This window comes from Staurois parvus, unplaced genomic scaffold (genome assembly GCF_062004578.1).
Source record: "Staurois parvus isolate SC_StPar_1 unplaced genomic scaffold, SC_StPar_1.0 ptg001528l, whole genome shotgun sequence".
In the NCBI taxonomy this organism is placed as follows: domain Eukaryota; kingdom Metazoa; phylum Chordata; class Amphibia; order Anura; family Ranidae; genus Staurois; species Staurois parvus.
In genome coordinates this window covers 66,828-79,675 of record NW_028319324.1, presented here as the reverse complement: position 1 = coordinate 79,675, position 12,848 = coordinate 66,828, and the positions used below count along the sequence as shown (strand labels likewise).

At 41.4% G+C, this 12,848-nt stretch overlaps 1 protein-coding gene across 1 annotated transcript; it reads right to left on the bottom strand.

The window, feature by feature from the left end:
• Nucleotides 1-661: 661 nt before the first annotated feature.
• Nucleotides 662-8,181, bottom strand: LOC149435363 (forkhead activin signal transducer 3-like). The gene is made up of 3 exons (XM_089662725.1): nucleotides 7,957-8,181; nucleotides 3,415-3,519; nucleotides 662-1,324 (listed from the first exon to the last, which is right to left on the bottom strand). The coding sequence occupies exons 1-3, from the start codon at nucleotides 8,179-8,181 to the stop codon at nucleotides 662-664; spliced, it is 993 nt and encodes a 330-aa protein (XP_089518851.1).
• Between the last annotated feature and the right edge of the window lie 4,667 nt (nucleotides 8,182-12,848).

Here is a 12,848-nt window from a genome sequence, read left to right as displayed (position 1 = left end):
GTACCGGGGGGTGGGATGATATCTCTCTGGAGTTTATCTATTTCCTAATACAAGAGGCTTTTTCTCGCTTTAGAACCCGCAGCTTGGCATTGCTGCCATTATTAAGCTTTTAATCTATCAGAACTGCCAGATCCTTCACCATCCTTGACCCCCCAGTTGTACCCCCCCCCAGTATGTATGATGCATGCATATTCTTAGCCCCCAAGTGCAGAACCTCACATTTATGACCATTAACCCTCATTGGCCCCATAGTCCCCCCATTACACAGAGCATTGAGGTTGGCTTGTAAATTGGAGACATCCTGTAAGGACGTTATTCCTCGGCACAGCTTGGTGTCATCTGCAAAGACTGAAATGGGATTTATAATCTCAGACCTGATATGGTTTATAAATACATGTGAACAATTGCAACACTCGTGCCAAACTTTGGTAAAAAAAAATTCCAATTTATTTAAAGTGAATACAAACAGGCAAGATACAAAATGACCGATATATACACATGTGGTGCAAATGCCTTTGGACTGTAGGTCATGGTTGTTGCCACCTTCACTGGGCCATGTGCCACGTTGGGTGCCAACATCTCAGGTAAGGCTTGAAGTGCAGCTAGTCCTTGAGACAAAAGTGATTAGCCCAAGACCAGCCTTGTCTCTACAACTGGCCAATCAGTAGCCATTGGGTCTGTACTCTGCGTACGCCCCACCCTGAGATAAATGCTGCCCATAGACGTTTTGATGGTGCGTGTAGCCCCCATGTTGTGGATACACGGGGATGTCAAAGACTGTCCTATTGGGAGGGAATTCTGAAGTGGAGATTCTGGCTTCAGAGGGTCTCGGTGGGGGAGGCATTTGGGGTGTCAAGCTGTGAGAGCAGGCATCCCTCCGCTCTGCATGGGTGGAGCTGGAATACGAGGAAGGCAAGTAGTTACCCAGAGAGGAAGAGGGGAAGTTTGGGTACAGCAGGAGAGGGTGTATGCTGGGAGGGGCCACAACATTAGGGGGCACATATTGCGAATATGAAGTTGGAAGGTTCCACAAGATGTTTGGGAAGGTTGAGGCGGGATCTATAATAGGGGGTTGGGTTGATAACGAGGGACCAGCCTCCGCATCTGCTCTGACCCCAGTATTGTCATTTGAAAGATGGGGGTGGTGAAACTCTGAAGATCTGTAGGGCTGTCCATGCAGGATATAAGGGGCCAGGTCAGGAGGGTAGGCTTCTTGCCGGGTGACTCTCGTATTCTGCAGCTTCATGGCGTCAGCAGGAATTTGGGTCACATCCACCGTCCAATAGTTGCCCTTAGCCTGCGGCTTTAGTGGATCTTTTAGGACCTGCAAAGAGTGAGAAGACATTAGAGGCGTAGGCCGGCACAGCAAATTCACACAAATCTATTACGGGTCAGGGGAACCGATCCTTACGGCCTATTTATAATACAGAAAAATCATTTCCCCAGATCTGCCCCTATTTTTCAGAATAGCTGGGTCCCCTATTGAGTGTGTAAGGGGGCTCCCTGGTTGGCTGAAATTGAAAATAACTCCTGCCATGCTAGAACACCGGGCTCCACCCACATGGAAGAAAAATATATTTGAAATATATTTAAAAATATTCTTCCCAAATATATTGCCATATATTTGAAATGTTACAATTTTGGCTGTATTCAATATATTTAAAAATATTTTTCAATTAAAACAAAATGTGTATATATAATGCATGTTAAAATGCGTTTTTATTATAAAATGACTATACTATATTTGAAATGTATTTTGAAAAATGTCTTTAAAAATACAAATCTACATTTTTGGAATGCATTTAAAACATGTTAAAATGACTTTTTATATGTTAAAAAAATCTGAAGAATATATTAAATATATTTTTAAAAATGCATATTTTTTAAATATACTCTTATAATTTCAAATAACTGAGTTAAAAAAAATCTTATTTTTTTAAATTTTTTATATTGTGTGTGTGTGTGTGTGTGTGTGTGTGTGTGTGTGTGTGTGTGTGTGTGTGTGTGTATCCCAATATATTTGGGAGAAATATATTTTTCTTCCATATGGACATTCACTAAAGCAGTTCGCATGCGTCATTGGTGTCCGGACACAATGGGGGGAGATTTACTGAAACTGGACCACTCCGAATGTGGTGCAGCTGCGCATGGCAGCCAATCAGCTTCTAGATTCAGCTTGTTCAATTAAGAGTTGGCAATAAGACCTGGAAGCTCACTATATCCGCTCTCCCCGGACCCCGCGTTCGCTATATCCGCTCTCCCCGGACCCCGCGTTCGCTATATCCGCTCTCCCCGGACCCCGCGTTCGCTATATCCGCTCTCCCCGGACCCCGCGTTCGCTATATCCGCTCTCCCCCGGTACACAGAACATGGAAATGCAATTATTGTAGTAAATATAAACTGCTAAATACCTTTTCTCATCAGCAGTATATAGCAGTCTTCTATCAGTGTCCAGCAGAGCACTGGTTAAGGCTTGTAGGAGTTTTGTTTCTGCTCTGGGAGGATGCAGAACCCCTGACGCTCTGTCTGGACAGCGCTGATTGGCCCTGTACTAATCACATGCACTCTCCCAAGAAAAAAAAAAGAACCTCTCTAACAATACACACTAAAGTGAGCATGTGCAGCATGGCTATGGGTTAAGTCTGTCTTATCAGGAGATAAGGCATGGACATTTGAGCAAGAGGAGGAGCAGAGAAGACAGGATCAAACAGCCTTTTTACGCAATGCAGTACTGCCCCTTTTAGAGAATACAGAACCAGGTATAATTTTATGGTGCTAAATAATTTGTATGGAATTTGTTAACAACAAAGCAGTAAAATAGATCCCCTGCAGACCGCAACAATGGACCCCCCCCATCAACAATAGTTCCCCCCAGCAAAAATAGACCTCGCTCCAGCAATGACAGATTGCCTGCAGCAACAAAATATCCCCCACACAACAATAGACCCCTCAGACAGCAACAGTGGACCACCCCCAACAAAATACCATCCCCAGCAACATACCTCCTAGCAGCCAGGAACCCCCCCTTCCAGCAGTAGATCCCTAACAGCAACACAAGACCCCCCCAACAGTGATAGATCCCCACTGGCAAAAATAGACCTTCACAAAAAAACATGCCCACCAGTGACAATAGATCCCCTAGCAGCCAGCATCAATAGTCCCTGCAGCACACACCTCACGCCTTGCCATTACATACATTCAGTGCTGGAGGTGCCGGAACTTCATTTCCCCGTGTTCCCGCTGAAGAAAAGCCCCGCATATCACAATGGTCTAATCCAGTGGTCTCTAAACTGTGGCCCTTTGCTTGCCTTTGTCTGGCCCTTGAGGCACTATTCATCCCACTGATGCCAATGATGGGTCACTGTTCACCACCACCACCACTGCCATCACATCCCAGAAGCACCAAGTCCTTACCTTTCTGAAGCAATCATTGGAGGAGAGGTTGTGTCGGACAGAGTCCTTCCAGCCCTGATAATCCCCCTCAAAGAAAGGGAAGAGGCTGCTGATCTCTTGGAGGATCTGATGGAAAAAATGACAGTTGCAAGTAAATGAGAATGGCCATAAACCCAGATACATACTACCTATTACATTATATGAGCAATATTTATCTCCATTCCCAGGGTTGACCCTCACCAGGAGACCTTCACTGAGATACTTAGGAGGACACCATTGTAGACCTCTTGGGTATGCCAGGAACCCATCGCTCATACAAGGCTTCCTACGTTAAGCATGCGGCAAGTGAAGTCACCATACAGACAGAACTCATTGGGCATGCTTGTATTGAATAGAGTAGGTAGCACTTTCTGAAGAAGTTTGGTGTTGGAAGCCAAATGTACGCGTGGGTGAAAGGAACATCGCTGTCCCGGGGAGGTCTGTGGGTGAATGTTGTGATCCCATGGGGGAAATTTCCTTTTCCCTCGCCTTCAAGTCAGTTGAAATCTCTCCAAAGTGAAGCAAATCCCAAGTTAGACAGTTGCCCCAGGAACAATTATCCTGACTGGAAGGGTTCTGCTCTATTCCTTTGCTGGTGACAGCCCAATATTTTGGCATTTCCCATCACTTTCATGCCTGGGGGGGCTCATGGTAAATCTCCCCAGTGGGGACACAGACAGCAATAAAAACTAAAATAAAAGGCAAAAACACCCCCCTCTATAAAATCATTAATTACTAGAAAACATATGTTCACACAGCAATGGCTAACAGGGCCGGGACAAGGGGTGGGCAGGAGGGGCGGCTGCTTTGGGCACTGGTATGTGAGCTGGGGGGCACCACAAGATGATTGGGGGGGGGATTTGTGTTGGGAGAGGGATGGTGGGAAGAGGATTTGTGCTAGGACAGCCCACATGGAAGAAAAATATATTTTAAATATATATCAATAAATTTGGGAAGAATATATTTGAAATCCTACAATTTTGGCCGTATTCAATATATTTCAAAACATACACACATATAGATATATACACAGTGCTGCATGTTGAAATGCGTTTTTGGAATGTTACAAAATATATGATAAATATTTTAAAAAAATTAAAAAAAAAAAAAAAATATATATATAATTTTGTTAACATATAAGTCATTTTTAACATATAGTTTTACATATATTTGTTAATGCATTCCAAAAATGTAGATTAAATGTGTTTTTATTACAAAATATATGAAAACTATTTTTAAAAATATATTTTCAAATATGTTTTATGTCTTTAAAAATACATTTAATCTACATTTTTGGAATGCATTAACAAATATATGTTAACGTTACTTTTTATATGTTAAAAAATCTGAATATATTTAAAATATATATTTTTCACATATATATATATATATATATATATATATATATATATATATATATATATATATATATATATATATATTAGTGCTGCATGTTGAAATTCATTTTTTATATATTAAAAAATATATTCAGATTTAACATATAAAAAGTAACTTTAACATATATTTGTTAATGCATTCCAAAAATGTAGATTAAATGTATTTTTAAAGACCTAAAACATATTTGAAAATATATTTTTAAAAATAGTTTTCATATATTTTGTAATAACACATTTCAACATTGTATGTTTGTATGCGTGTGTGTGTGTATGTATGTATGTATGTGTATATATACAGTCATGGCCGAAATTGTTGGCACCCTTGATATTTTTCCTGAAAATCAAGTATTTCACACAAAAAAGGTATTGCATTAACACATGTTTTGCTATACACATGTTTATTCCCTTTGTATGTATTGGAACAAATATAAAACAGAGGCAGAAAAGCAAATATGACATAATGTCACACAAAACCCCAAAAATGGGCTGGACAAAAGTATTGGCACCCTTAACTTAATATTTGGTTGCACACCCTTTGGAAAACATAACTGAAATCAGTCGCTTCCTATAACCATCAATAAGCTTCTGACACCTCTCACCCGGAATTTTGGACCACTCTTCCTTTGCAAACAGCTCCAGGTCTCTCTTATTGGAAGGACACCTTTTCCCAACAGCAATTTTAAGATCTCTCCACAGGTGTTCAATGGGATTTAGATCTGGGCTCATTGCTGGCCACTTCAGAACTCTCCAGCGCTTCTTTGCCATCCATTTCTGAGTGCTTTTTGACGTATGTTTGGGGTCATTGTCCTGCTGGAAGACCCAGGATCTTGGACGCAAACCCAGCTTTCTGACACTGGGCCCTACAGTGCGACCCAAAATCCTTTGGTAATCCTCAGATTTCATGATGCCTTGCACACAGTCAAGGCACCCAGTGCCAGAGGCAGCAAAACAACCCCAAAACATCATTGAACCTCCACCATATTTTACCGTAGGTACTGTGTTTTGTTCTTTGTAGGCCTCATTCCGTTTTCGGTAAACAGTAGAATGATGTGCTTTACCGAAAAGCTCTATCTTGGTCTCATCTGTCCACAAGACGTTTTCCCAGAAGGCTTTTGGCTTACTCAAGTACATTTTGGCAAACTGTAGTCTTGCTTTTTTATGTCTCTGTGTCAGCAGTGGGGTCCTCCTGGGTCTCCTGCCATAGCGTTTCATTTCATTTAAATGTCGACGGATAGTTCGCGCTGACACTGATGCTCCCTGAGCCTGCAGGACAGCTTGAATGTCTTTGGAACATGTTTGGGGCTGCTTATCCACCATCCGGACTATTCTGCGTTGCAATCTTTCATCAATTTTCCTCATCCGTCCACGACCAGGGAGATTAGCTACAGTGCCATGGGTTGCAAACTTCTTGATAATGTTGCGCACTGTGGACAAAGGCAAATCTAGTTCTCTGGAGATGGACTTGTAACCTTGAGATTGTTGATATTTTGCCACAATTTTGGTTCTCAGGTCCTCAGACAGTTCTCGTCTCCTCTTTCTGTTGTCCATGCTTAGTGTGGCACAGACAGACACACAATGCAAAGGTTAAGTGAACGTCTCTCCTTTTTATCTGCTTTCAGGTGTGATTTCTATATTGCCCACACCTGTTACTTGCCCCAGGTGAGTTTACAGGAGCATCACATGCTTGTAACATTCTTATTTATCCGCAGTTGTGAAAGGGTGCCAATACTTTTGTCCAGCCCATTTTTGGAGGTTTGTGTGACATTATGTCGAATTTGCTTTCTTTCCTCCCTTTTTTTGTTTTGTCCCAATACACACAAAGGGAATAAACATGTGTATAGCAAAACATGTGTTAATGCAATACGTTTCGTGAGAAATACATGATTTCCTGGAGAAATATCAAGGGTGCCAACAATTTCGGCCATGACTGTATATATATATATATATATATATATATATATATATACATACATACATACATACATACATACATACATACATACATACATACATACATACATACATACATACATACATAGTTTTCATATATTTTGTAATAACACATTTCAACTTTGTATGTGTGTATATACACACACACACACACACACACACACACACACACACACACACAATACATATATTTTCAAATATGTTTTAGGTCTTTAAAAATACATTTAATCTACATTTTTGGAATGCATTAACAAATATATGTTAAAGTTACTTTTTATATGTTAAATCTGAATATATTTTTTAATATAGAAAAAATGAATTTCAACATGCAGCACTATATATATATATATATATATATATATATATATATATATATATATATATATATATATATATGTGAAAAATATATATATTAAATATATTCAGATTTTTTAACATATAAAAAGTAACGTTAACATATATTTGTTAATGCATTCCAAAAATGTAGATTAAATGTATTTTTAAAGACATAAAACATATTTGAAAATATATTTTTAAAAATAGTTTTCATATATTTTGTAATAAAAACACATTTCAACATTGTATGTAAGCTCTTTTTACATTAAGTTGTTCACATGAAATGTTTTATCATTGTAAAATATAGCTTAAACTTTTGATGTGATTTACCAAATGATCTGAAATTTTCAGAATCTGTTGCCATAGATGGAGTCTTCTATTGTGTGAAGACAGCTTAAAGCCTTCACTATTATTGCTCCATACAAATGCAACAAAAATCTAACCCACTTCATAAAGGTTTGGGCTTTAGATACAGTTTATGCAAAAATTTGGGGAGAAAAATAAACAAGTTTTGTTTTTTTTTTTTCCTTGAATTCAGCCTGAGTTTTATATGCTGCAGATATATAACAGAGGCAGCCAGAGGCCTAAATTAAAAAATATATTTACAGTTTATATAAAAAAAACAATTCCCCTTACTACTTGAACTTCTATTTTTTTTAATACATATTGGTATCATCTTTTCCGCCTTTGTTGGCCTACCGGAGGCTCCTTTTCTTCCTAAATAATTTTTGTGCCAAAAATAAAGACTTTCCCTCTGACTGGTCCTTATTCTGAGCTGGTCTCAATGCCCCCCACCCCCTCCCCTAGCTGCAGTGAAGCCCCATAATGGGGGGTTAGTTACCTGGGAAAGTTTGAGCTTCCTCCCGGGGGCGCTCTGGAGGACCATGGCAATCATGGCCATGTAGGAGTATGGTGGTTTGGCGTATCTTTGATAATTCTTCTTTTTGCTCTTCTTGGTGTGATCGTCAGTGGAGTCGGGGGCTTTAGGGTCTCCACTGGCCTCTCCAGGGCAGTTCTCGATGTCGGGCAGCATTCTGTCCAAGTTGTTGGGGTCAGAGACAGGCATGTAGAGGGGATTCCAGAGATGATGTGGATAACTGGTTGTTTGTCAGGTGTGTGTTGGAAGTCTGGGGGTTGCCAGATATAAATAAGGCTGGGACCCCCACCCTGGTTTTATGATGTAAATGTCCCCTTTATGAGAATAGGGTGTCACCTCGCATTCTGCAGAGGGTCCCCATCCCTCCATTCAATGGAGGTGGGTGATTGATATGTATATGTTGTGTAGACAATACGCTGCTGTTGTGTATATCCTGTGCTGCTCCCATGTATATAATCTGCATCAACTACATTATGGAAGTCTATATACCTGTGGGCAGTGTTTTGATTTATTTATCCATTGATTGATTGATTTGTATATCACATGCATAATTTTAATTTATACTAAATAAAAAGACGTTTATTTTACCTTTACATTTTCCTCCCTTTTGTCAAACATTTTACTGACACCTATACCAGGCTTAGGATGACTTTTGTTAGACTCACTCAAGGCTTCCATCCCTGAATTTGAAAGTACTTTCAAGGTTGCCAATATTCTTCTTTTGAATAAGTTTTATATTATGGCTTTTTTTTTTTCTTTTTTTTTTAAGTAACTTTATCCAGTTAATATTTACAAAGCATTGAAATTTTTTTGGATGTGATTTGAGCAATACTAGATGTATGGCTCAAATCGCACCGTACAGACAGGGCAGTGGATTAAAAAGGTACCACCTGTCCTGCTGTATGGGGCCCAGGTCAGCAGGATGGGCCCAGGCAGCTGGGTGAATCGAATGTGCTGATCACCCTCCCTGCCCACGACGGGGGAAATTACTGGAACCGATCCCCTGTATGGCTCCCTGCAGCAGCTGAAAGCCGGCTTCATCTCCTCTCCCTCCTGCTATCTTTCAGCTGCTGCAGAGAGAGCCATACAGGGGATTGGTTCCAGTAATTGCTCCCACCTCACCCATCACCCTCCTTGTGTAGCATACGTTTCCCCCTGCTGCCAGGTTGTCTGTACGGGGCCCGTGGTTTCTAACAGCAGCCCTGCACACAACACAGACATTGCATGTGATTTGCACAGGAATTGGGTTCCTGTGCGAATCACATAGAATATGCCGCACAGCATTAGTGTGAAGCCGGGCTGAAGGAGATTTTGCAGTCAGATTCCCGCCAGGTAGTCAGCTTCAGGGTCACCATCCATGCTACAATATGATTGTACAATGGCAAATGCTAATCCAACTCTATGGTGCCAGGCAGTGAGCACAGGGCCCACTAGAGGACATCGGTCCCTCAGGCCACCCTCATGAAGTCTGTTTCTGATTGTTTGGTCAGATATTCACACCAGTGGCCTGCTGGAGGACATTTTGTAGGGCTCTGGCAGGGCTCATCCTGTTCCTTGCACAAAGGAGCAGATACCGGTCCTGCTGATGGGTTAAGGACCTTCTACGGCCCTGTCCAGCCCTCCTAGAGGAACTGCCTGTCTCCTGGAATCTCCTCCATGCTCTTGAGACTGTGCTGGGAGACACAGCAAACCTTCTGGCAATGGCAGGTATTGATGTGGCATCCTGGAGGAGTTGGACTGCCTGTGTAACCTCTGTAGGGTCCAGGTATGGCCTCATACTACCAGTAGTAACACTGACCCTAGCCAAATGCAAAACTAGTGAAAAACAGTCAGAAAAGATGAGTAGGGAAAAAATGTCAGTGGCCTCCACCTGTAAACCCATTCCTGTTTTGGGGGTTGTCTCATTGTTGCCTATCTAGTGCACCTGTTAATTTCATGAAAACCAAAGCAACAAACTGATGAACAACCCCCTCTGCTACTTACCTGACCAGATCCATATCTCAGGAGTTTCATTGACTTGATGCGACTCTGATTAAAAAGTCTTCCTTTCATTTTTTTAATCAGTGTATAAATTTATTCCCCTGATTTACCCAACCCAAATTCACCCATAAGTTGACATTCTCAAAGCCAAGAAGTTGAAAGAGTCCCTTTTTCATAAAAAAATTTTGTTAGATAAATTTTTTGGCCTTTTTAAACATTCTAGCCCTTTTCACTAATTTTTTTTTTCCTTTTCTTTCACATCATGACTTTCCAGGTTTATGATTATCCAAAAAGGGAAATTCATTGAAATAATTGAAAATGCCAGCCCCGGGGCCTTCCTCCTGCAGGTTGAAAATGCTTTTTGGTCTTAAGTAATTTTCATGCAGTGTTGTCACCAGGGAAGCCACTGTAACCACTTGGACTGTTTTCACTGTTGATAACCCTCCTCCCTACCGCCCATAAGTGCAGGACACAACTCCAACAGGGCTCTTGTATCTGCAAGGAGGGATCTAGCTTGGATCCTTCCTCCTGGCTCTGGCAAATGTCTTCCCATAGTATAAGCAGTATAGTCCCTGGGATCCTCTTCTAGCCTTTTCCCCAGGGGACAAATGAGTAATGCCAACTTGAATGAGTTCCTCCTCTTGGAGAGGTTGAAAGGATCCAGGAAGGTCTGATGGAGAAGAAGTGGGGTACTATGAGGCAATGAGGAACAAACCTCTCATCTAAACATCTGTCTATACGGATGATTACTTGCATGCAGGGGTGGACTGACCATTTTGGAATCTCTGGCACTGCCCGAAGGCCTGGGGTCATTAGGGGGCCCCATGAGATGCCCCTGGTACCTTTTTTCATAGGCTTTTTTTAGTTTGGGCAAGGACACAGGAGCCCCATGATCCCCCTATTGCCCGGGGGCCCCATGAGTTGTCAGTCCACCCCTGCTTGCATGGATTCATTCAATGACCTTGGTTCAGGATAATGTACTAAGGAGTCCTTGATGGAGTCTGATAAGCCTAACCTCAAATGGCCTGTTAGAGCTGGATCATTCCACCCTGAGTCAGGTGACCAGCAGCGGAAATCAGTGGTGTGTTTACCCTGACGTACTGACCTAAGGTTAGTTTCTGCTGAGTTCCCAGAGTCAAGATCATCATAGAGTAAACCCAGGGCCTTGAAAACCTAGCTCAAGGGTCAGTCAAAGCATTTTTCATCAGTCAAAACCAGAATATTGGAATGAGACCAGCAGCCATGATGGAGCAGAAACGCTAGACGCTCCTCACACAAGGGCTGGGGGACGGATTCCTCAAAAAATGAATTATGGCCATAGAGAAACTTTAATTATGGAAATAATACCAGCAAAGAACCAAGGAGTATTGTATGTGGTGGTGTTGGTTTAGAAGCAATATGAAAAGGCTTCTAATGCTACCCACAGATGACAAGGTAGAGGCCAAATCATCCTTCTACCAAAAGCTCATGGTATAAAAAATAGTCTGTGCCTATAGATGGGGGAGCCTAGCTGATATCCCCATCTATGGGATCCCTGTGGGTAATCCTTCAGAGCTGCACTGGAAAGAACCCCACTGGTTGACTCTCCCCAATCTGGTCCAAGTAAGCATGTCCATAAATGTCATATTATCCTCTGAGCTGATCATGGTTGGGTAGATAGGAGGAACGTTCTCTGATAGACACCTTCAATGAATATAAGGGCAAATCTATTTTTTCATTTTGGATGGAGTGATGAAGAGTTAAACCCTCTGTTGGGTTTTATTGCTGTCTGTGCTGAGGAAACTCGTGCCTTTATTTGTCCTGGTGACCATTGTCAGGGATGGAAATTACGAAGCTAATAAAAACATCCTCAATTATAATACCTCCTCATCTAAAAATATAAAGACGTCCGCTAATCAAAATTACTCAGATACCAAAAGCCCATCAAGAGGTGGTATGGAGTGGTTTACTATGGGTGTATGTGATAAGTTCTCATTAAATAAGGTCAAAGTTGGGCACAAACGAATCCTGAAGAAAAGTGTAAACACCACCCACTATAAAAATGTCAGTGTTGTCAAAACAACTTCTTTTTGACCATTCCAGCCCATCCCTTACTAGCTCTACCAAAACATTGGTCCTTAATCCCCCCCTGGTGCTTCACCCCATGAGACCAGAGTTGACTTTCCTTAAGGAAATGTTTCCCAATAATGGCCAATTGCAAAGTCCAAGCCTTTCATGCACAACTGTCAACAAGGCAAAGCCCACAGCTCACAAGACTCCTTTTTGATATTTAAGCTATTGAGCATTCCCACAGAAAAAAACCTTTAAGCCAACTGTTCTAGCCAAGGCCACTTTTCAAAGTCCAGGAAATATAGTTTCAGGTTTCTATATGCCAACTGTAGCCGAAAAAATTGATAATCTGATTTGGTACTGCTTCGCTCTATGGGCAGCTGCCTTCACCTCTCATACCCTACCTAGGACCTTTGGATTTTTGGACTTTATGCCTTATATGTCACCTTTTATCTGTATTGTTTGTTATTATAATTGCTGTATAAACTCATATTAGGATCTCTGTACTTGTGGTTCCTTCCAAGCACAATCCGTTTAATCTTAAATGCCAACTAGCCATCATGCATAGCCGTGCCAACATGCCTATGGTCCAGCCTGTATTGGGTTGAATATTGGTGGAACAGCAGTGTCATGCAACATCCAAAGCTCCAGTTCTAGAGCAAAATCCATCATATGCCCACTGCAGCAAGCTTTATCACTGATAGTAGACATTCACCATGGGAGTTCTACATCCTCTGGTATATATACACATGGTGTATGGTCAGAGTCTCATTGGAATTGGTCCCCTTGCCTGCATCAATGGAAAAGTGGGCAGCACATCCACTAAT